We start from the raw sequence: 20,796 nt of genomic DNA, 5'->3' as shown, positions 1-20,796 counted from the left end.
CCTAGTCTTGAGCCCCTATGGTAATTTCTGCAAAAAAAAATGTTCCGTCTAAGTAATAGCTAAGATAGCAGTCCCCCACTGCTTACACCCCTCAAAGTTTTCCCATCATATTTAGTCTGCACCATGGCCCATATCACTGCTTTGTCTGTTAACCGTATATATCTGTCTGCAACCATATCTATTCTATTTATCTGTCAATCAATTATGTCTATCTGTCTGTATCTACCATCTGTTTGTCTGTCTGTCTGCCTACCTACCTACACACCCACCTATCTATCTGATCTTTCTTGTACATACCCTTCACTACAATGTGAGCCCCATGGGGTAAGCACATTGACCATTTTATTTTATTAACTGTAATATCTCCAGCACATGCCACAACGACATATAGCTAAGTGCCCAATAAATATGTGTTAAATGATAAAGTATTTGTGTGGCTTTTGGGAACTGAAGGTCAAATCCCTGTGAGGACTAGACACAGTTCACTTGCATACAAAATCAATGGGTTTAGAGGAAAATGTGCTCAGTAATAGCAAAATTTCCCTGCCTCTCAACCTCTGTGGCATTTCCCAGACCTTATGAGAGAGGGGGCCAGAGGGAAGCAAGGGACAGGTTGATGGTGTAGCACCCTAAAGCAGTCCTCTCCAGGTCCGTCCTCTCCAGGTCCTCTAAAGAACGGGGGGATGAGAAAAGAGAAGGAAACCCAAGGAGGGCTGACGCCACGAGACCAGTGGGCAGAGTGCCCCAGCTCCGTGCATGCGCAGGGCCGATGTGGCTCCCGCACCAAGGTCCTGCTGACCCAGAAGGCGTGGGCGGGCAGTTCTGCTCCTAGGAGGAAACTGGGCAATGCTCCAGCAGACTGGACTGTCAGAGCCTTTCGAATGCAGCAAGGGCCAGCGTAGCAGCGTCTTCAGGATTAGTAGTAACTGAACACCAAAAGCTAAATGAATGGGCAGTGGTAGCCCAGACCTGGGGCCACTCTAAAACGTGACTGCCACCAGAGAGAACGAAGATAGCCACGCCTGGTAGAAAATGAAGGCTCGTGATACATGTTCCCATTTCGGCGCTCGAGTTTGTGATTTGAGGCTTACGCCCACCCAACTGGTTTTCTTCCCACTTCATGTTCTCACCTTTTCATTTTTCCACCACTAAACTACAATCCTTCCAGGGCAGAAGCAGCATATGTCACTGACCTCTGCACCCTACAGTGCCTTGTTCATATGTCTCGATTCTCCATACAACTTACTGAAATCGATCGGTAACCTATGGCAGAAATGTGTTCCTTCTGCTGCTGAACATCTATGTGTCTTATTTCAGAACCGTCACGGTTTGTCTGTTTCACTGATCCTGCACTGAGCAGGTGACCCAAGTCTGAAAGTCAGAACAAATCTCCTGCCACATCAGAGCTTCAAACCAAAGCTGATCTGCTATCTGCATCTCACCAAGTGCTCGTGCGTAGCTGCACAACTCCCCTCTCCCAGGCGCTTCCATGTGGACCTGCTACAACATTTTATCACCACAAGGGGAGAGCCTGAGAGCAAAGCCACACAGAAGGGCACTTGACCAGAGTTGCAGATAGAATCTGGGCTCTGCTGGCCCTGCTGGAGCCTAGGACTGGGCAACAGCTAAAGCCACAGCAGCTCTGGACTGTTCAGTCACTTGGACCAGTATGTTTTCCTTTTCTGCTAAGGCCAATTTGGATCAGATTTTCTGACACATGCAACTAAAACATAGTAAATAGTACATAAATCTTACCCCCAGAAGACTTTCTGCTGTGAACCCTATCAAGCAAGCAGAATTAAACCAGTCAAATAAGCAAATTCCACAGTTGAGAGCTGCTATTGCAAACATCCTGCTGTGGGCAAAGGTCGCAGCCTTTTTTGTAAACACGGGAAGGGGGCTATCAGACTTGGGAATTCAGATGCAGTGTGGTCTGTGAGCCCTCGTAGCCGTGAACCAGGGGTTGACAGGCCTGGTCTTGGTCAGGATGCCTTCGTGTTTGGCTGAACTATGGAAGACAATGGTTAATTTGTTTTAATAGCACAGATCCTATTAAATTGCTGATAAAATCATATTGCTTAGTCATAGTTAAATATAGTGAATTTCTCTGTCAGAGCCAACAAATAACAACTTAGATATAAATCTTAGTTCCTGTCCTCAGCATCAACTCATGGCTCACCCACTTTTCCTCTGCTGTGCCATAAGGTATAGAGAGAGCATGGTCTGGTCAGAATGTTGGCCTTATTATACCACTAAAGGTATAACGATACAGGTCATTCGTTGCTAAAGAAGCCTTTCGACTGGACATGCACAAAAGTCTTGTCTCCTGAATCCCAAGCCAAAGCAAACTCTCCATGAATATTTGAGTTTCCTCCTAAGAGTGACTGGCTGCCACACCTCAAGCTAAGAAATTTAGATTAAAATGTTCTTGGAAAAGTGATTAAGGGGCACCTGGGTGGCTTGTTGGTTAAACGTCTGACTCTTGATTTCAGCTCAGGTGACAACCTCACAGTTCATGGGTTCAAGCCCCGAGTCGGCCTCCACACTGACAGCACAGCGTCTGCTTGGGATCTTCTCTCTCCCTCTCTCTGTCTCTGTCTCTGTTTCTCTCTCTGCCCCTCCTGTGCACATGCTCTTTCTAAATAAATAAGCTTTAAAAAAAAGTGATTAAAATATTTGAAAATGTCTATACTAAGATAATTTTTTTTTTAATTAAGAGTTTCTAAGATACTGGGGAGAAAAGGTTTACTTTGGAAACTTCAAAAGCTTGAAACAAGCTTAAGCTGTGGAAATAATTTCCATATTGATCATGGGCCATAAACTAGGGGCTGGATCCCTGCAAAACAGAATCCTGAGACCCCTGCTTAGAGTAACTTAGAAACTGACCACTTTCAAGCATTTCCACCCCCGCTCTGGACTCAGGACCAGGGTTTCCCAACTTTCCTTCATATCAGCCAGCATCCACTAAAATATTTTCTCCAATGGACTCTGGACTATGAAAGAGGTACCTATAGGAAAAGTTTACAAGTTTAGAAATGGTTTTCCAAATGTCCATTAATTAGATATTAACCAAATTATTAAGCCTTATAACTAACATGAAATAAAGGTTAATTCACTGAATTGATAAAACCCCAACCAAAATCAAAGTAAGTAGAAAGCTGCAAAGGAAATATATAGAATAAATTGATTAAATCTTTGCCAAAAAAAAAAAACAAAAAAAAAACAAAAAAAAACAAAAAACAAACCTTCACGCAACCAAGTAATTTTTTAAAGGGCTTTGACATAATGACCTGAGCTTGGAAGCTTTGTTAGAACACTGTGGTCTTGAAAGCCACCGCCAGACAACTAAGGCCGGTCATTGTTTCTTCAACTGATTCTTATCTTTATGTGGCCTTGGTTTAATTTCTTCCTTTGACTCAAGGGACAAAACTTGTCAGTTCCAGAAATCAAAACCGGTCTCTCTGCTCACATCAGCAGCCTTGCAGTCCAAACTTTAAACCAAATTGAGCATTTGAACCCCGAACATTAGTGTACCCTAAGCTTCCTTTCTCCTCCCCAACCACAGGCTGCAGATGGGAGACAAAGGGTAGGGAGCGGTGAGCACTTAACCTTCAGCTTTAGGAAACCCTTGATGTACACTCACTTTTATCTTTTCTCAAACTAAAAAGTGATCCTCATCCAGAGCAGGACTACACATGCCACTCTGGTCTGATCATTTGGTGAAAAAAAATGGACTCTTCCCAAAATAGAAAATTCAGCGTGCTTAGGTTTTAAGTTGCATACGACGATGTCAAACAAGGCAATATGCAGAAGGCCTTCTGTGACCAGCAGTCATTCCAGCAACACAGCCAGCCCCATTTCCCTTGGACCCATACCAGCTTTCCTTTTGAAGCCCCGCATCCTATTTCCAAAGAGTGAGAGCTCTCCTGAGAGTAAATGCTTCCTAAGTGGAATAAAAGCATCACATCATTCTTGATGAGGAAAGATTATTATTTTTTAATCTTACAAAAGATGAGGTTAGTATTTTCTCATTTTACAGAAACTTTTGTTTAATTAGAATGTCGGTAAGGGCGCCTGGGTGGCTAGGTCGGCTAAGCCTCCAGCTCTTGGTTTCTGCTCAAGTCATGATCTCATGGTTCATGAGTTTGAGCCCAGCATCAGGTGGTTCGGGTCCTGCTTGGGATTCTCTCTCTCCCTCTCTCTCTCTGCCCCTCCTCCACTGGTGCACATACACACACACTCTCTCTCAAAATAAATAAACTTAAAAAAATAAATAGGACGTTAGTAAACCAACAACCAATTCTCCTTAATTTAAACAAGATCAACAGGATGGAAGCTATAACTTATTTGATTATTCTAACCTTCAACATAGTAATTTGCAGACACCTCAGAAGTAAGGCACTCCACAGGTGTTCCAAGAGCAGGCCCACACAAGGAAGGAAAGGGCACCCGGAGACCTGTGATTTCTCCATTGTGCATGTAATACATATCTTCTAACTTATTATTAACTAGGCATCTCCCACATCTCAATAAAAACATTCCTGAGAACAAGAATGCAGGACGCGCATGTTCTGTAAGCAGAACAAAACCTGAAAACCTTCTCTCCTACCAGTAGAACTGTCTGGGCCCATCAGATTACTCCCTGGGGGCAAGGGGCCCAGGTCTGTGTCATTCTTTCCAACTCAGCCCTTCTGGCAGCAGTGACAACACTGAAACATTTGTTGAAGTGAAACAGGTATGTTTCAGGCCAGCAGGTACATGTCATTTCCCTGTGGTCACCTACCCGTTCAGAGCACAGTCACACTTGTTTAAATAGGAAAGCCCACCGCGGCAGGGAGCCCCGCAGGCATCCGGTGCCCCCAGAGCTAGGGAGCTATCCACCCGACTCTCTGCTCAGAGATCCCCTTACCACAGGAGGTGCCCCAAACGGCTTGGCTTGGCTGATGCAGGGAGGGCCAAGTGGTCACATGCAGGGCCTGGAACCTCACAGGGGACCCAGGGCGCCCTGCTGACTTCCTGCCCCCACCAGTCAAGCTCACCTCACACCCACAGCACCGCACGGCTCTAGAGAGTCACTTATTGAAACAAATTGGGACGAAAAAGAGTAATAAGTGCTTTTCAAACATTAGATAATTCCAAATAACATAAAATGAATTACAGTAGCTAAAATTAAAACTTAGCAAGAGCTTTTCTGTGTACGGAAACACCTGTGGACGAGTCTACAGAATTGGTTAATTTTTGACAGTTTGCGGAATGACCTGTTGATAATACGCAACAGCAAAATCCCCGGACGCCCTCCTTTCTCCCGCCCTCTTCCCCAACCTTTGACCCTCTGTAGCCAAACTTTCTAAAGGGGAGAGGTGGGGTGGTCCCGACTCTAGGTGCGGCTCGGCGGCGTCACCCACACCTGTACTCACTTGTGACCCCAGAGCCTGGTCCTCCGGCGCCCCTCGAGCGGCCGACACCTCCCCAGGAAGAGGAAGAGCGCCCTTGGCTCGGCCCCGCCTCCCGGGGCGGGGACCGCCTGGCCAGGTGCACACCTGACACAGGTAAGGGGCAGGTGAACACTCCACTTTTGCCAGGACGAAGCACCCGCCACATACACCCCCGACGAAAGCACGGCGCGGTCACGGGATTTCTGACTTCACCGCGTCCCTCCCAGGGCGGCTTCTAAGGCGTCCAGTCTCTTACAGTTGGGCCCCCCCAGCCCACGGCCCTGTCGCCAGGCAGACGGTTGTGTGTGACCTGAGCACTGGGGGTCAGGGCGAGGCAGGTGTCTCGGGGGCCCGGGGAGTGCTCCCTGGTCCCGAGCGGACTCCGCTCAACCCCTGATCGCGGGCCTCGCGTTTGGGCCGCGCGGCCCAGGTCTGGGGGGGCCCAAGTCTGGGGGTGGGCAGGTCTGGGGGCAGGCCCAGGTCTGAGGGGAGGCCCAGGTCTAGGGGGGGCAGGTCTGGGGCGGTGGAGCCAGGTCTGGGGAGGGAGCCCAGGTTTGGGGGGTCGTTCACCTGAAGCCAAGGAGGGAGAGGCCTGACCCGCCCCGCGGGGACCCTTACACTCCGCAGACCCTCGGGCACCCGCTCAGGACCCCTCTAGCATCGGTCAGTCGTCCGCGCACCCTCACCATGCGCCCCGGGCGCCCTCCCCCACCCCGAGATGATCCGTGCGCAGAGCCCGGGACCTCAATCAGCCCCCACTGGGACCCTCCCCCTTCCAGGTGACTCACGGCCCCGCCCCCCCCCTCCGCCCCTCCGCTCAAAGCCCGTCCTCCTCCCTGAGGCCCCTCCTCCGCCTCCTGACCTCCCCCCCGGACCCCGCCCCCACACCGCCCCCTCGCCGCGGAACCTCTTCCGTCCTCCAGTGACGCTCCGCCCTCCGCCTCCGTACTGCGCAGGCGCACGGCCCGGACCCTTGCCCAGGGAGGCAGTACTGCGCAGGCGCGGAGGGCGGGACGCTCGAGGTGCGCCTGCGTTGCGCAGGAGAAGTCCCTACGCGCTCAGTGGGCGCCTGGGTGTGAGCGCGGGAAGATGGCCGAGCCGGTGTCCAAGTCTGTGCTGTTCGTGTGTCTGGGTGAGCCGACGGGATCTAGCCTCATTCTGGCTTTCCCGAAGGGTCGGGGTGGGTCTCGTGCCGTTTGGGCTGCGTCGCTGGGCCAGGGACGGCGATCGGGAGGAGGGCGGGGAGGGTGGGATGGAGCGCCCCGGGGCTGTTTCTCCGCGCCGCGCACCTGCTGGGCCCGCTCTCCTAGCTGGGTCCCCTCCCGTGCCCAGCCCACTCTCCAAGCGAGGTCCTTTCTCTGCCATGACCCCGCTCACCTGCCCGGTCCACTCTGCAAGCCTGGGTCAGGGATGGCCTCATCTATAAGGTGACATTTGGGCAAAGACTTGGAAGAGGTGAGAACACAAGCCTTGGATCTTTGGAAAAGTGTCCTGGGCCCAGGAGAAAGTGGGTGGACAGTTTTGCGGTGAGAGTGCTGGTCCCGTTCATATTGGCAGGGAAACACTGGCCTGGAGACCCAGGAGCCTTTTCAGCCAGACCTTCCTCTGTACCTGAAGGCTCTTGAAGGTAATTTGAATGCCTCCATGAATACATAACTAGAACCATTCTGGATGCATAGGAAAGCGAATTCCTTACATAAAATGAGTGCTCGGGGGCAGGAGTCTGTGAACCCCTTATGTGAAGAGCCAGAAAGTAAATATTTGGTACTTTTGACAAGCAGACCTAGAAAATACATAAGCAATAACATTTGGCTGTGTTCCAGTATAACTTTATGGACACTGCAATTTGAATTCCATGTAATTTTCTCATGTCACAAGGTATTCTACTTTTGAGTTTTTTTAACTGTTTAAAAAGGTAAAAATTATTCTTGGCTCCGGGAGCCATACATAATAAAGGTGATGAGCAATGAATCCTAGTTTTTAGATGCTGTTTTAGGGCCTACACAGGACAGATCTGGTGAGGCCTGTGAGGACGTGGGCTTACTCTGAAGGACACAGGCCACTGGAGGATTAAGCCATTGAGCAGAGGGACACTTGGAAAGAAGTGTTCAGCTGCTGTGTTGAGATTACACTGGAGAGGGGTGAGGCCAGGGGTGCAGAGGGGCGTGTGCTGGACCAGAGAGGGCCTCACGGGTGGGGGCGGGGGAGGGGTCAAGTTCTGGGCAGACTTGAGGGCCTGATGAAGGCCTTTTCCCATGATGGCCTGTACTTAGAGCAATAAGAATGGTGTGTTTTTGAAATGTAAAAAATGTATTCCTTCAAAGCATTTAATTGTAAGGCTCTTTTCACACTGAAGTGTAGAGAGAACTGTCAGATGTTTTCACTGGTAAAGCTAATGGCAAGAAAGAACTGCAGCGCTTAGTTTGGAAAGATGGTTGAACGTTCCGTGTTTTGTGCGGTAGAGATGGTGCCTTACTGTCGAAGGCACTGGTGTTTGTGCCACAGCCAGTGTGGTTGCAAATGATAACATTAGTGGTGCCAGATTACCTCTTTCAAACAATTAATTGACATTTATTGATACTTCATTTGTGCTGTACACTGTGGGGGGTGTGGCTCAAGGTAAGAGACACAGCCCCTACCCTTGGAGAATTTCATTTTTTTCTTTTGTGAGTCTCAGTCCTTGAAATAAAGGTGTGCAGTACAAGTATGAATTATCTGCCTAATTTGGAAAAAAAAAAAAAACCAACAAAACTTGAGACTTCACAGATCTTTTTTCCAAAGAAATCTGAAGGTGACATTTTAAGTTTTTAGAACTTTTCCATAGATGAAACCTGCATTACTGTGTTTTACTCATGAGCTCTGTTTTTAAATAATTGGTGGTATCAACTTTTGAAATAAAGAGAGCAAGTTACAAGGAAGCAGGATTCTGCTGATTTTATAAGTAGTATGACTTCTAATTTTTGTAGTAGTAATTTTTGCCCATCTATACTTATTCATACCTTGCTGTAAATAGAACTCTCTGGGGAAAAAAAGTAATTTTGGGTGAATATGCCTTAACTTTAAGGCAGTAAATAACCCTAGGTTTTGTCCTGTGGGGAAACTAAGCTGTTTAATAATTATTTGTAAAGGGGTGAGACTAGTCTTAATTATGTCTTTAGATGTGAGATTGTAAGCATCTGTTCTAGAGTTTCAAAATAACAAGGGTTGTCTTAAATTGAATTGAGTGGTTGCTCTTTAGAAGTATTCCCAGGGTACATGGGGACAGGTAAAACAATTACACATCTATCAGAGCCTTACAATAATTAACGTAGTGGGGATGATACTTGTTTTAAAAACTATACAAAATTCAGAATGTGTAAAGGAAAAACTTCACAGTACAAACTAGCTTACAGAGGACATTGGGGATCAATTCCTGTCTTCCCCTTCATGGTTGAGTGGTTGACAGATTTTTTTCACTGCTGTGGAAACCACAATCTTTATGGGGAAAAATATAAGTACGTTACTAGATTGAAGACTAATGTGGAAACTGAAGAAGATTGTAGTAAAGTCAGTGTCGGTTTCATGTAATGGGGAATTAGTTGTGTTTCACAACACTCTACAAGATCCAATTCTACATGCTTAACACAAACCGCAAGATTCTAATATGCGTCAAGTGGTGTGTGTTTCGTTAACTCAGTTCCTGTCTAGTCCTAGTGTTTTCGTGCTGGCCTCTGTGGGCTGAGTGTCTGCCTGACTGTGAGAAGAGCCTTTGTCCTTAGGCCCTGCACAGCACTGGGCTCCTGTGTGGGACACGTGCAGAGTATGTTTGTTGGACATTCCTTCCCACTGGACCTGCTGGGCCCACCTCCCGGGCCCAGTTAAGGTCCTTGTAACCAGGCCCTCCAGCACACATTCACTGCTCTCTTATTCATACAACCCTTAACTTAAATGCCCAGAAAGGTCTTTCTCCTCCCTTCCAATCTTCCTTTTTTTTTTTTTTTTTTTTCCTGGTAAGAAATTTCTTACTATCTTGTTTATGCTTTTAGAATGTTTAATTTCCTGTGCTTCTGTGGTATACTGCTTGTCTGTCCACATTTGTTTTCTTGTTTTTGCTATAGCTAACTCTGAGTTTTCTGTAACACATTGCTTGGCACATGTACAAGTATTTTGAGAGTAGATTTTATGTCTTTTATCTTTTCCCCCAGTGTAGTAAGGAATTAGGCCCTCCCTGGCCTTTGTCCCGGGTCCTGGGTGGTAATGTACAACCTCTTGGAATTCCCTACGGTAATAGTGTTTTGCTACTCCAGGAGGTCCCTGTGCAGTTTATACTGAGAGGGGGAGTCTGATTGGGGGTGTGAGCACTTGTGGGGGGCGGCCAGAGAATGAGTTCAGCTTCAGGCCCATAGTTTCATCAGTCACGACTACTTAATGACACTCAGTGAGCCCTTGGCACTGGAGCTCTGGTGAGTAAACCCTAGTGCCCTGGGTATTGTCCCACACGGATGACGAGAAAGTGACACGTGCCCGAGGACCAGAAAGCTTCACGTGTGAAACTCCTCCAGAATCTGCCTTCTGCTTTCTAACTCTGGCTGGTTCTGCCTTGAATCTTTTTGTTCTAAACCTATAATCCCAAGTCTAGCATTTTCCTGAGTTTTTCGTGTTCTTCTAGAGAATTATTGCACTTGTGGGGACCCTGAGTCTGTAGCTGGCTGCTCTGAAGCGAGGGTGGCCCTGGGGGTCCCTGAGCTTGCAGCCGATGTCGGAAGTTCCGAGCAGACTTGCTGGCCCGGAGGGCAGCGGCCTTGCTTCAGCCGGCCGGCTCCGTGGCCCTGGGGCAGGCCCTGCCACAGGCCGCGCAGTGAAGTCTTGTGCTGAACTACCGTTATGGCTGAATCCATTTGTTTGTGTATCTTATGAAACAGGATCCCTCCTTATGTGCGATATACTTGGATATCCGTACCTTTAACGCTACTGTATTTCATTTTAAAGTCGGCTCCTTGCAACCCACTTCATTGGTTTCACGACTCACCTCTGGGCTACTGATAGCAACCTGGAAAACGATGATTTGGGCAGTAATTGTTTTTCTGACATCTTGGCTATTTGTACTTTGAGCACCTGGACAGATGGACAGTGACCGGCTGTTCCCCAGAGGTCCTGCCATTCAGCAGTCTCTCCTGGGGGCGGTGCCGTTGCTGGGTGTCGGGGTGAAGTGCTTGCGGGGATCCAGCATCTGCCCTTGCATCAGACCTGATGCCCACTTTCTGCGCTCCCTCTTTTCAAGGTAACATCTGCCGATCACCCATTGCAGAAGCAGTTTTCAGAAAGCTTGTAACTGAGCAAAATCTTTCAGATAACGTAAGTACCATTCTCTGTCTTAAAGAGGCCAACCCGAATGCCTTTGGGGCAGAAAATTGTGAAAAAAATTCTTTTTTTCTCCTGCAGTGGAGGATAGACAGTGCAGCGACATCCACATATGAAATAGGGAACCCTCCTGACTATCGAGGGCAGAACTGCATGAGGAAGCATGGTATTCCCATGACTCACGTTGCCCGGCAGGTACCGTATCGGAACTTGAAAGTGCACATGTGTGTTCTGTGTTGCAGTGGGTCATTGACAGCGGCGCTGTTTCTGACTGGAACGTGGGCCGGTCACCAGATCCAAGAGCTGTGAGCTGCCTCAGAAATCATGGCATTAGCACAGCCCATAAAGCACGACAGGTAGCAGAGCTCTCATTTAATTTCTATTACTGGTGTCCCGTGACTTGCGAAGTTGTGAGAGGCTTAACCACACTGGCGTGTGAATGAGCAGTTATTTGAGGCCCGTTTAAGTAGCCACAGTGTGTCCTTCTTGTTTCGCTGCTGACTCCACAGTTCTGAAAGATGTGCGTGATCTTGGAATTTACTTAGTAAAATACACGTATCATCACGCAATTGATACTGGAGAGAGCCCTCCCTAAGGGCTGGAGTTAGAATCTCCTTTTTATTTTCTGAGATCTTCCTGGTGACTAGTCTGGTTACATTCCAAGTTTGTTGCTAGAATAAAGTACTAGAACATATACAACAATGTATTTTCTACTGTGAAGTGTCTTAGAAATGTGGGGTGGTGCTGATCCCAGCGGTTGGACTCCTGGGTTCAGAGTCTGGAGTGCTGGGCAGTAAACCCTCCTGTGTCCGTTCAGACGGTGTGGAAGCCAGTAAAGGCTGTGGGTACATTTGAAATACGGCCAGTGTGACAGAGGAAGTGGAGTTTACGTGTTAACTTATTTGGGTAGTCCCCTGGAACTGGTAAGCGGCTAGCTGAGCTGCACAGTTCTGAACTCTTGCATAACCACAGGGGAGACTGTGAGGGTTCCATGCCACAGCATCAGTGAGCCGTCAGGGCTCAGGGCAGGCTCGTGGTGCTCCCTCGCTAGCAGGCTGCTGCAGGTGTGTGCTCTGGAACCTTCCACAACCACAAGGACTAGTTGCTAAAGAGATCTGCTTCATTTCTGGTACAAAATGCTTCATACATTGTTACGTGGAGAAGCTACTTTATCACTATGATTATTTTATGGAGAATTCATTGGATTTTTAAAACATCTGACTAAATCTTCTAACTTCTTTTTGTGTCCAACCTAACAAAATGTACAGGCTGTGTCCACAGCCTTTAAAATGAGAAGCCACTGAATGTTTTGAAAATCACTTGTCAAACATATGTATTTAGAAGTATGGCTGGCAGTGTGAGAGCCATAATTTAGTCTTCGCGTTTGAAGGAGAACCTTGTATAAGACAGGACAAAGACTCTTTAATCATTGTTATACTAAATCACGTCTTTACTTAAAGCTTTTCAAATTGCTTTGCCATACAGCATTGTATTTTTAATTTTCATCATCTCAATTTTTGTCCTCTCCATTACCTTGTTAGGGAAGGGAGTCTTTGGTAAACCCATTTTGCAGATAAAGAAACTGAGTTCTGGAGAGAAAATACTTATCAAAGGTCACCCAGCTTCAAAGTGGTAGAACAGGAATTTGATCATTGGCTTATTTGTCTGTTTTAATAAAAACATACAGAGGTGTGAGCCAGAAAATTCGCAAAAGTGCCGTAGAAACACTTCTGGTGCATTAGTGATGTCTCAGAAGCCAGGGGTATGCACGTTATTTTGGCTTAGATAAGTTTACTCTGGAATCTGTGAACTGCTCATTTCTGGCTTTTAGCTGACTGTGTATTTAACAGTTTACTATTTAAGTTGTTAACTTCCTTAAGGGCCTGACGTTTTCTTAAATGGAATTTTCATTGGACAGGAAACATTTTTTTTTAATGTTTTTCATTTATTTTTGAGACAGAGAGAGAGCATGACAGGGGAGGGGCAGAGAGAGAGAGGGAGACACAGAATCTGAAGCAGGCTCCCAGCCATCAGCACAGAGCCCTACCTGGGGCTCAAACTCGTCAACTGCGAGATCGTGACCTGAGCCGAAGTTGGATGCTCAACCGACTGAACCACCCAGGCGCCCCAGGAAAACATTTTTTGTACCACATGTCCTTCTAATCTCCAGGGTTGACAGAACCTGCTGATTTCGAAGTCCTTCATAATTATGGGCCGTCACACTTTCATGTTTTCTTTTTTTAAGACTGGATTATTTTTTGTATACGAGTATGTAATTTGGGGTACAAATGAAGAATTTAAATACACATGTCTTAAAAAACAAAGCTAGAAACTTTAAATTTTGAAAGGAGAATTGTAATTGCTGGTTTTAGGCATAATATTCACACATCATCTGTTGTTTGTTTGTTTGTTTTGCTTTTTTATTTTTCCCTGGTGCTTTTAAGAAAGTTTTCTCAAGGATTTTTTTTTTTCTGGTTGGTAACACCGGTAAGATTTGCTTTGCAAATTAGCATCCCCTCAGGTCTTTGTTACCTTTTAGCATCTTGTGATTGTTTACAGGCTTTCTTTTAGCGGTTGTCACTATCTGTGTGAGAACTATTCTGTCACATTGCTTAAAATTTTAGTTTTCCCAATATTTTCCACCTGGGTTTAATAAATGTATTTAGGGTGCTTCGTTTGTTTTTGAGTGTGTGAACGCACATCTGGTTAGTCTGGTTTCTTAGACAAACGTTTGGTTTGTTAGACATTTTTCTCAGCAGAGCCCTGACCGCGCGTGGCCGTCCGTGGTCCTCGGGGCCTGGGCCGCTCCCCCCACTGCAGAGGTCACCGCTCAGATTCTTGCCACCTTTTATGCCTGTGGCCGTGGGACCTGTAGCGTGTGCCCTTTCTGGGGACCTTCCTCTCTGGGAGGTTCTCCGGTCGTCCCCTGCTCTCGCTTCGGGGCCGTTCGCAGTCGTGCCGCGGTCGTGTCCGTCCCACCGCGGACGGGCGCTCGCGGCGTTTCTAGGTCGGCGATGCCACGGTGAGCACCTACAGGGTTCTGCTGGGGAAGGCCTGGGTGGGGGCACACCCAGCAGCACACACGTCCCGGTTGTGTAGCCTCCTGAGACGGGCCAGGCGGTGTGCCTTCCTTCTCTGCTCTCCTAAGTTGGTCAAATATTGATAGTGTTTCTGCTTTAATGGTTTGGCTGGATTCGTCGAATCAGTTGTGTCTGTTTTTTGAAATTGCTCTATTTTCCTCTGCTGTCTTTAGGTTTTTCCTTATGGATTCTTTGTTTCCAGCACTTTTACCATGGTAAGCCAAAGTATGCTTCTTGAATTTGCCTCGTGGTGGTTTCTGTTAGTTTTGGAAAATTCTCGTTACTTTCTTTTTACATTTTCTTCTCGGCTTTCTCTTCAGAGATTCAGCTTACGTGTATTTTGAACATAAGTTTCTTAGGTCATCTTCTCCGTTTTCTACCCTTCTCACAGGCTGGTCGTGGCTCTGTGAGGTTTGTGCTGTGACGGACCGGTCCCCCTGTGAGGCCTGGACTGTGAGGCCTGGACTGTGGTAGACTGGTCCCCCCTGTGAGGCCTGGGCTGTGAGGGACTGGTCCCCTCCTCTGTGGAACCTTCCAGGAGTACACCGAGGGCCCCTCTTTGGCAGCTGCCACCTCCCTGAGTAGCTGCAGCCTCCCCCTGGGGCTTCTTAGCTTTTTGCCATGAGTCGTTTAAGAATGTGGCAAATGGTTTGAGAAGAAAGCTTCTGAGCGTCAGGTTCGCTGCTCTCTGGGGTCTTTGTGTCGTCGGCCCTTCTGTCCAGTTTTTCTCTGCTCCCTGGTCCTTGGAGCTTCTCTTTTCCAGCAGTGGCCCTTTGCCCAGGCTTCTCCGCATCTAGAGTGTGCTCTCCACCTTGGCGGTACTGACGGCTGTGGTCTGGGATGTTCAGCAGCGTCCTTGGTCTCTGCCCACTAGATACTGGAGCACCCCTTTCCTCTCCATCATAACAATCAGGATGTCCACAGACATTGCCATCTGCCCCCCTCTTTGAGAATCCCTGCCCTCAAATTCTCAAAGTGTCCATGAGGTCAAAATGGTACATGCGTAGGGGCGCCTGGGTGGCTGAGGCGCTTAAGTGTCTGTCTCTTGATTTCTGTTCCGGTCACCATCTCACGGTTTGTGAGTTCGAGCCCCATATCGGGCTCCACATTGACAGTGCGGAGCCTGCTTCAGATTCTCTGTCCCCCTCTCTCTCTTCCCCTCCCCTACTCGTGCTCTGTCTCTCTCAAAATAAATAAGTAAACTTAAAAAAAAATGGACATGCTAAGGAGTCCATTCAAGGTGTCAGACTGACCAGTAGATTTGAACAAAGTAATAAAAATTTGCTGATATGTTTCCATGTTCTATATTGCAAGTAACCTTTAAGAAACTATCACTACTGAGTTTTAGTATCACAGAGCATCCACAGTTATCTATAGTGGCCGTGAAAATACTCCCTTTATGTTGTGTGAGGCTGGGGTCACTGTGCACTCGCACTTAGCACGTTGCACATCAGGTAACAGACACGCAGAGGAGAACCTGTCTGTCCTCCAGGAAGCAGACATTACAGAGATTTGCAGAAATACAGAATAGGGCCACTCTTCACCATTTTCATTTTTTAATAGTGGTATTAAATATTTAATATTCAGTGGTAAATATTGCCACGCATAACCCATGGCGGGGACTCCTTTTGGGGTTCTGGCCTCTCAAAACCTCGTCACGGGAGCACACAAATGGCTTTTTTTTTTTTAATTTTTTTTTTAACGTTTATTTATTTTTGAGACAGAGACAGAGCATGAACAGGGGAGGGCAGAGAGAGAAGGAGACACAGAATCTGAAACAGGCTCCAGGCTCTGAGCTGTCAGCACAAAGCCCGACGCGGGGCTCGAACTCACGGACCGAGAGACCATGACCTGAGCCGAAGTCGGACGCTCAACCGATCAAGCCACCCAGGCGCCCCAAATGGCTTTTTATAAGATATTAATTATAGCTATTCTTATTCTTTCTCAAGTATTTTAATATCTAAACATGTATGCATTTTATAGGTAGATGTCAGTTCTAAGACTGTCTTATCTACACTTGGAATAATTCTAAAATTAAAAATAATGTTAATATTTGATCCTAAATTAAATTTCTCATAAAACTGTTTTGTGAAAATAGCGTGTAGTATTTGTTCTAATAGAACTTGAAATAACATAGTACCTTGGGAATGTTTACAACTTGTAGTCCTCAGCACTTGAGTAACACACTGTATCAGAAACTAATCAAGTGCATACTAACAGCCAAAAGTTACATTTTTAACAGAATAAGGAGCATATTTATTATTCGTTCGCTACACTGGCTGTTAAATAGCATCATTGCTCTGTTTAACCAGGGTTTTGATGTCTTCTTTTTGAGTTTCCTGGTACTCCTGTATTTTAGAGGATTTTTTTAGAGAGGAAGATTATTATTGAGAAATTACATTCTTAGAAATTATTCTCACCTTCATTTTGTGACCTGTTTATGTTCCTTTCTTTCTTATTGCATCATTATTTATAATAGTTAAAAATCTTAAAATAATTTTCCCATTTACATCGCAGTGGGCTTCCGTTGATAGAGTGTGATGTTGGAAAACTTGTAAGTTTTCAGGTATCAGTAAAAGTACCGAGTGGCATCCTTTCTTGTGTCTCGCTCAGATCATGGGTTCTCACGGGAGAGCCGAGTCCTACATACTGTTACTCACAGATTTCCTTCTTAGGGACTCTTCTCTGAACACGTTACTTAACGTATATCTTCCTCCCTCCCCCAGAACTCTCTGCCTGGCCTGGCCTGGTTTATATCTCCTCTGGCGTGTTACCTGCCCTGCACAGGGCCCCACAGGGACAGCCATCCATCTCTGTAGTTTGGTGTTTGTCACTGGGGCCTAGGATATTACGTTCCTGCACAAGGAAAAATAGAGTAAAACACTGAGGGGGGTTGGACGTAGGACATTTTAATATGCGAAGTGAATTATACTTTGTCACTAAGAAATCGCAGATGAAGTATAAACTTTGTTTACATATTATACTATGTTACTATTATTCCAGGGAACTTAATAGTATAAAATTTCTTTGCGATACAATATTACAAAATAGGTTAACTCTAACTTTAAAGTACCCTAAATTATTTAACTTAATTGGGTACCAAATTCAAACACAGCAAAATTTTTTTGTATTGCTTTGGATCCTCTAGACTTGATTGTTATAAACACTGTTTTTTGACTTCTTGTTTAATTTTAGGTTACCAAGGAAGACTTTGCCACGTTTGATTATATACTTTGTATGGATGAAAGCAATCTAAGGTAATCTCATGTTTTAAGGGTATTTTTGTTCAACTGTCGATTTAATAATAGGTCAGATAATTTGTCTAAAGTGACTTTTTTAGTAAAGTTTTCATAGAAGTGATGGTCACAATATATACAATTACCTGTTTACAATAGTAAGAGACCAGAAGGTAACTGAGAATTGTCTCCCCGGAGTGTTTACCAAGAGACGCGCCCTCAGATAAGGGACAGCCTGGTCCGCATCAGGCATTGCTGGTTTTGCCAGAGGGTGGGGTAAAGCTAAAGCTGTCACCGCTGTAGTGATTCCTGGGCCACGGGTGTTTCACTGTGTTTCTCCTCTTAACCTCCCCATACCTGCTGTCCCCCATCCTGCAGCAAGGAAGACTGAGGAAACTCAGCAACGAGGAAACTTTTCACTCTGTTTAAATTGTTGATTGCCTTAACTGATTGAAAAGCAGAAGCAGACAGGCTGGGGTATTAGGTAACAGTGGCCAACTGATGTGGTGCGTTGTGGGCCCTGCACATCGTCGTTCCGTGCCGAATCGGAGAGGCACCGAGAGGGTGGGTCCCGGGTTCACAGCTGGCGCAGGCCGAGCTGGGGGGGTTTGAGCTCAGCTTCGCTCAGCAGAGCCTGTTGTGGGTCTCACGTGAGCCGCAGTCTCCACGGTGCCCCATCTCCTTACGTGTCTGTTGAACCCCAGGGGACATGCATGCATTTGGGCAGCAAGGAATTCGGTGTTTCTTGAGATGTGTGCGCCTGGCACAGTGCCAGGTGCTGGGGAACGCTGAGGAGAAAACGTTCATGCCGCCTGCCCCCGGGACGCAGGGCCTAGTGTGGGCTGCGTGTGCTAACACAGAATTACACCTAACAAACAACATGATACAATGTGGTCATGCCCAAAATAAGTGAATACAATGCACATTAGAAATTTGAAGCCACTGCAGGTTAGATGAGCCAAGAGAGTATGAAGAACTCCCAGTTGTAAGCCCAGGGCACTGCGTCCCTCGTCACACAGCCAGCTTTACTGACTAGGTGTTAATAACGCTGAGAGCCAAGACTGCAGCCCGCCTGCTGCCGTCAGCACTCGCCAGCACAGGGGAGGGCTGGGACGTGGCCTCAGTGTGGCCTCGGGGACCTGCTGCCTTAAGTCCGTGCGAATTCACAGGTATGCCACATGTGGCGGACAGATAGGATTCACAGCCTTACTGTTGTCTCCATGAATCAGGAACATCACTGAGATACATGGTTTCTATTTTTGTTTTTCGGCGATTTGTTCTCATTTTTCTCACCTGACACAGTACTGACCGTATCAGCGGCGTCCGGCCGAAACTTCCTGCGGTCTGTCTCCTGGCACAGTCCCGGGGGTCGGTGGGCACCCAGTGCAGGGGCGGAGCTGGCGGAGCCCACGCTTCAGGCCAGCTCGCTCGCTTGCTGTAGGGGTCTGCCTCCCCCTCGCTAGCACGGGGTCTGACTCATCCTAGGTGCTCAGTGGGGGTTGCTGACTAAACGGAGGAACGATCAAGATGCAGCCTGGAAAGTCGCCGCTGTTCTTGCCGCGGTGGGAGCGGAGGAGGCGGTGGCAGGAGAGCTGTGTCTGCAGCTTGGGCAGAGGCTGGAGGGGTAAACGCAGGAGCAGGGGCTAGACAGGGAGACCCGGTGCATGTGTCGGGACACCTGAGGTGGGATCTGCGGCCCTTGGGCACTTGGTTCACGTGGCTCTTTGAGGTCCGTTCTGCCACCCTTGTTTAGCCTCTGAAGTAGGAGCTTTTTGATTTAATCGTTCCAACATGTGTTTCACAGGGTATTGCCCGGCTCGCAGCGCACATCGTGCGTCAAAGTGTTCGTGAGAATGTGCTGCTGTTGCAAACCCTCTCGCCTGAGTCAGAAACCCTGGCATACGGAGGGTCACTCGGGTCGACCGAGGGTTTGGTTTCCTTTCTAAATCAGGTCACTCTTGCTGGGGTTTGATACGGACGTTTCATAAAACCCTAGCAGATGTCCCTGTTTAACTTGAAACCGTAGATCAGAAAACTAAGTTCATGTTTCAATTTTACAGAGACTTGAATAGAAAGAGTAATCAAATTAAAAACTGCAGAGCTAAAATTGAACTCCTTGGGAGCTATGATCCACAGAAACAGCTTATTATTGAAGACCCCTATTATGTAAGTACACCTCTCCTTCCGTTGTGACGCTGCTGTGTGGCGGTGGCACACAGATGAGCCCCTGTGCACACCCTGCCCTGCCCGGCCGTGTGCCGCACCAGATGAGACTCTCCTAAGGGCGTTTTGTCATGCGGCTTTCACTTCTTCTTCCCCCTGTGCTTCCAGGGGAACGAGTCCGACTTTGAGACCGTCTACCAGCAGTGTGTGAGGTGCTGCAGAGCTTTCCTGGAGAAGGCCTGCTGATGTCGCACCCGTGCCCCCGGCCCCCGGCGAGCCCCACAGGAGCCACAGTGAGGCCGCAGCTGCTTCTTCGGTTGACCCTGTTTCTTAAATGCTCGTAGATGGAAATCAGTTACTGTATTTGGCAAATAAATAGAAATGTTTCATCCAGTTTGTGGGGTACACGAAGCGTTCCTGACGAGTTGAACTCCCACTTTGCCCCGGTTACAAAAATCGTGGGACATGACCCCCAGAGCACAGAGACCTCCAGCATCGCCTTCGGGCCGTGTGGGCACACGAGCTCCGCCTCTTCCTCCCTGAGTTTGTGGACCACCGACGGGGACGATGCCCTCCGCTGTCTCGTGACCCCTTCTCGCCAGGGCCCCCAACCAGCCCAGCGGGCCTTCCGTGGGAGCTCACCCCAGCTCACAGTGCACGCCGTTGATGTAGAAAGTGGGAAAGAGAGTTAGGTGTCCATCTCTAGAACCTTTAATGCTTGCTAGTTTTTGTCTGTCTGTCTGTCCGGTTTATTTCACAGGGAAGTCAGCTTCTTTCCATTTGAACCATTTTACCTCTGGAAATTTAATTCCATCCAGAAGGAAAGACACTGTGTGCTGGTTTTGCTTTTAAATGCTATGTGACCCAAATGTCAAATGTAGATGAGCTTAGGTGGGGAAAAAATTATTAAAAAGTTGGGAAAAGTTCTTTTATGTTGGAATGCTTAAATATTGATACATTAAGTATTCTTTCTTTGTTGTTTGATTTATAGACAAATACAGGTAACTTCTGTGCACTTTGAGGTAACTAATCTAAAATTCATATGGATTTGTGGCAGAAAAGATTGTTTTCAAAATAAACTGGGGAGATTATAAAAATACAACTAAGATAGAAGTCTGCCTGCTTTTTTATTGATAAGTGAAGAATTAGAAAACAGTGCTTTTATTGTCCCTTTCAGATGGTCTGTGATGCTATCTATGCGTGTTTATCTTCAGTGTTAGGAAGTAAAATGACAAAAATAAGTATATTGCTTCCACCTATGATAAAGTGTTTGTGAAAGAAATAGGAGGCCCCTGCAGCCATAAATGTCCTTGCCTGACCCCACCACCTGCGGAGTGAGACCGTCTGCTCCTTGGAGCCCTCCTGGGTGGCATGGCTAGATGGATGACAGCTTGCTCTACGGCCGGCCTCCACCCTGACTCATAGCTGGTGGTCCGGAGTCCTGGGAGAAACACCACTCACCAATCGGTCTTCACCCAAAGTCTGAGTGGATCACTGCTCAGCAGTAGAATGAGTGTAGAGGAACAGGTGCCCCATCAGGGT

The 20,796-nt window shown here is 47.2% G+C and overlaps 2 protein-coding genes across 7 annotated transcripts in view; one reads left to right on the top strand and one right to left on the bottom strand.

Moving 5' to 3' along the window:
- SH3YL1 (SH3 and SYLF domain containing 1) overlaps positions 1–5,764 on the bottom strand; it is a 40,405-nt gene extending 34,641 nt beyond the window's left edge. The window contains exon 1 of one of the 2 annotated variants that reach the window (XM_049652619.1): positions 5,418–5,764. In XM_049652619.1, coding sequence (XP_049508576.1) covers positions 5,418–5,601 — 184 coding nt within the window. In that variant the 5' untranslated portion in view covers positions 5,602–5,764. The remainder of the gene's footprint in view (positions 1–5,417) is intronic. The other variant, XM_049652618.1, reaches the window with a different exon arrangement.
- A 189-nt stretch (positions 5,765–5,953) lies between these two features.
- On the top strand, positions 5,954–20,356 carry ACP1 (acid phosphatase 1). Of its 5 annotated transcripts, none has more exons than XM_049652624.1 (8): positions 5,954–6,214; positions 6,392–6,567; positions 10,696–10,769; positions 11,018–11,131; positions 14,029–14,070; positions 17,051–17,112; positions 19,152–19,257; positions 19,423–20,356. In XM_049652624.1, exons 1-8 carry the CDS (start codon positions 6,123–6,125, stop codon positions 19,498–19,500), a joined length of 744 nt encoding a protein of 247 aa, XP_049508581.1. In that variant the 5' UTR covers positions 5,954–6,122; the 3' UTR covers positions 19,501–20,356. The 5 variants fall into 5 exon arrangements, with proteins under 5 accessions (XP_049508581.1, XP_049508580.1, XP_049508582.1 ...); XM_049652623.1 differs by lacking the exon at positions 11,018–11,131 and adding an exon at positions 10,857–10,970; XM_049652625.1 differs by lacking the exon at positions 14,029–14,070.
- Positions 20,357–20,796: the final 440 nt, after the last annotated feature.

Source organism: Panthera uncia (assembly GCF_023721935.1).
Source record: "Panthera uncia isolate 11264 chromosome A3 unlocalized genomic scaffold, Puncia_PCG_1.0 HiC_scaffold_12, whole genome shotgun sequence".
Lineage (NCBI taxonomy): Eukaryota > Metazoa > Chordata > Mammalia > Carnivora > Felidae > Panthera > Panthera uncia.
The sequence above is the reverse complement of the archived record's forward strand: the minus strand, read 5'-3'. Positions and strand labels throughout refer to the sequence as shown.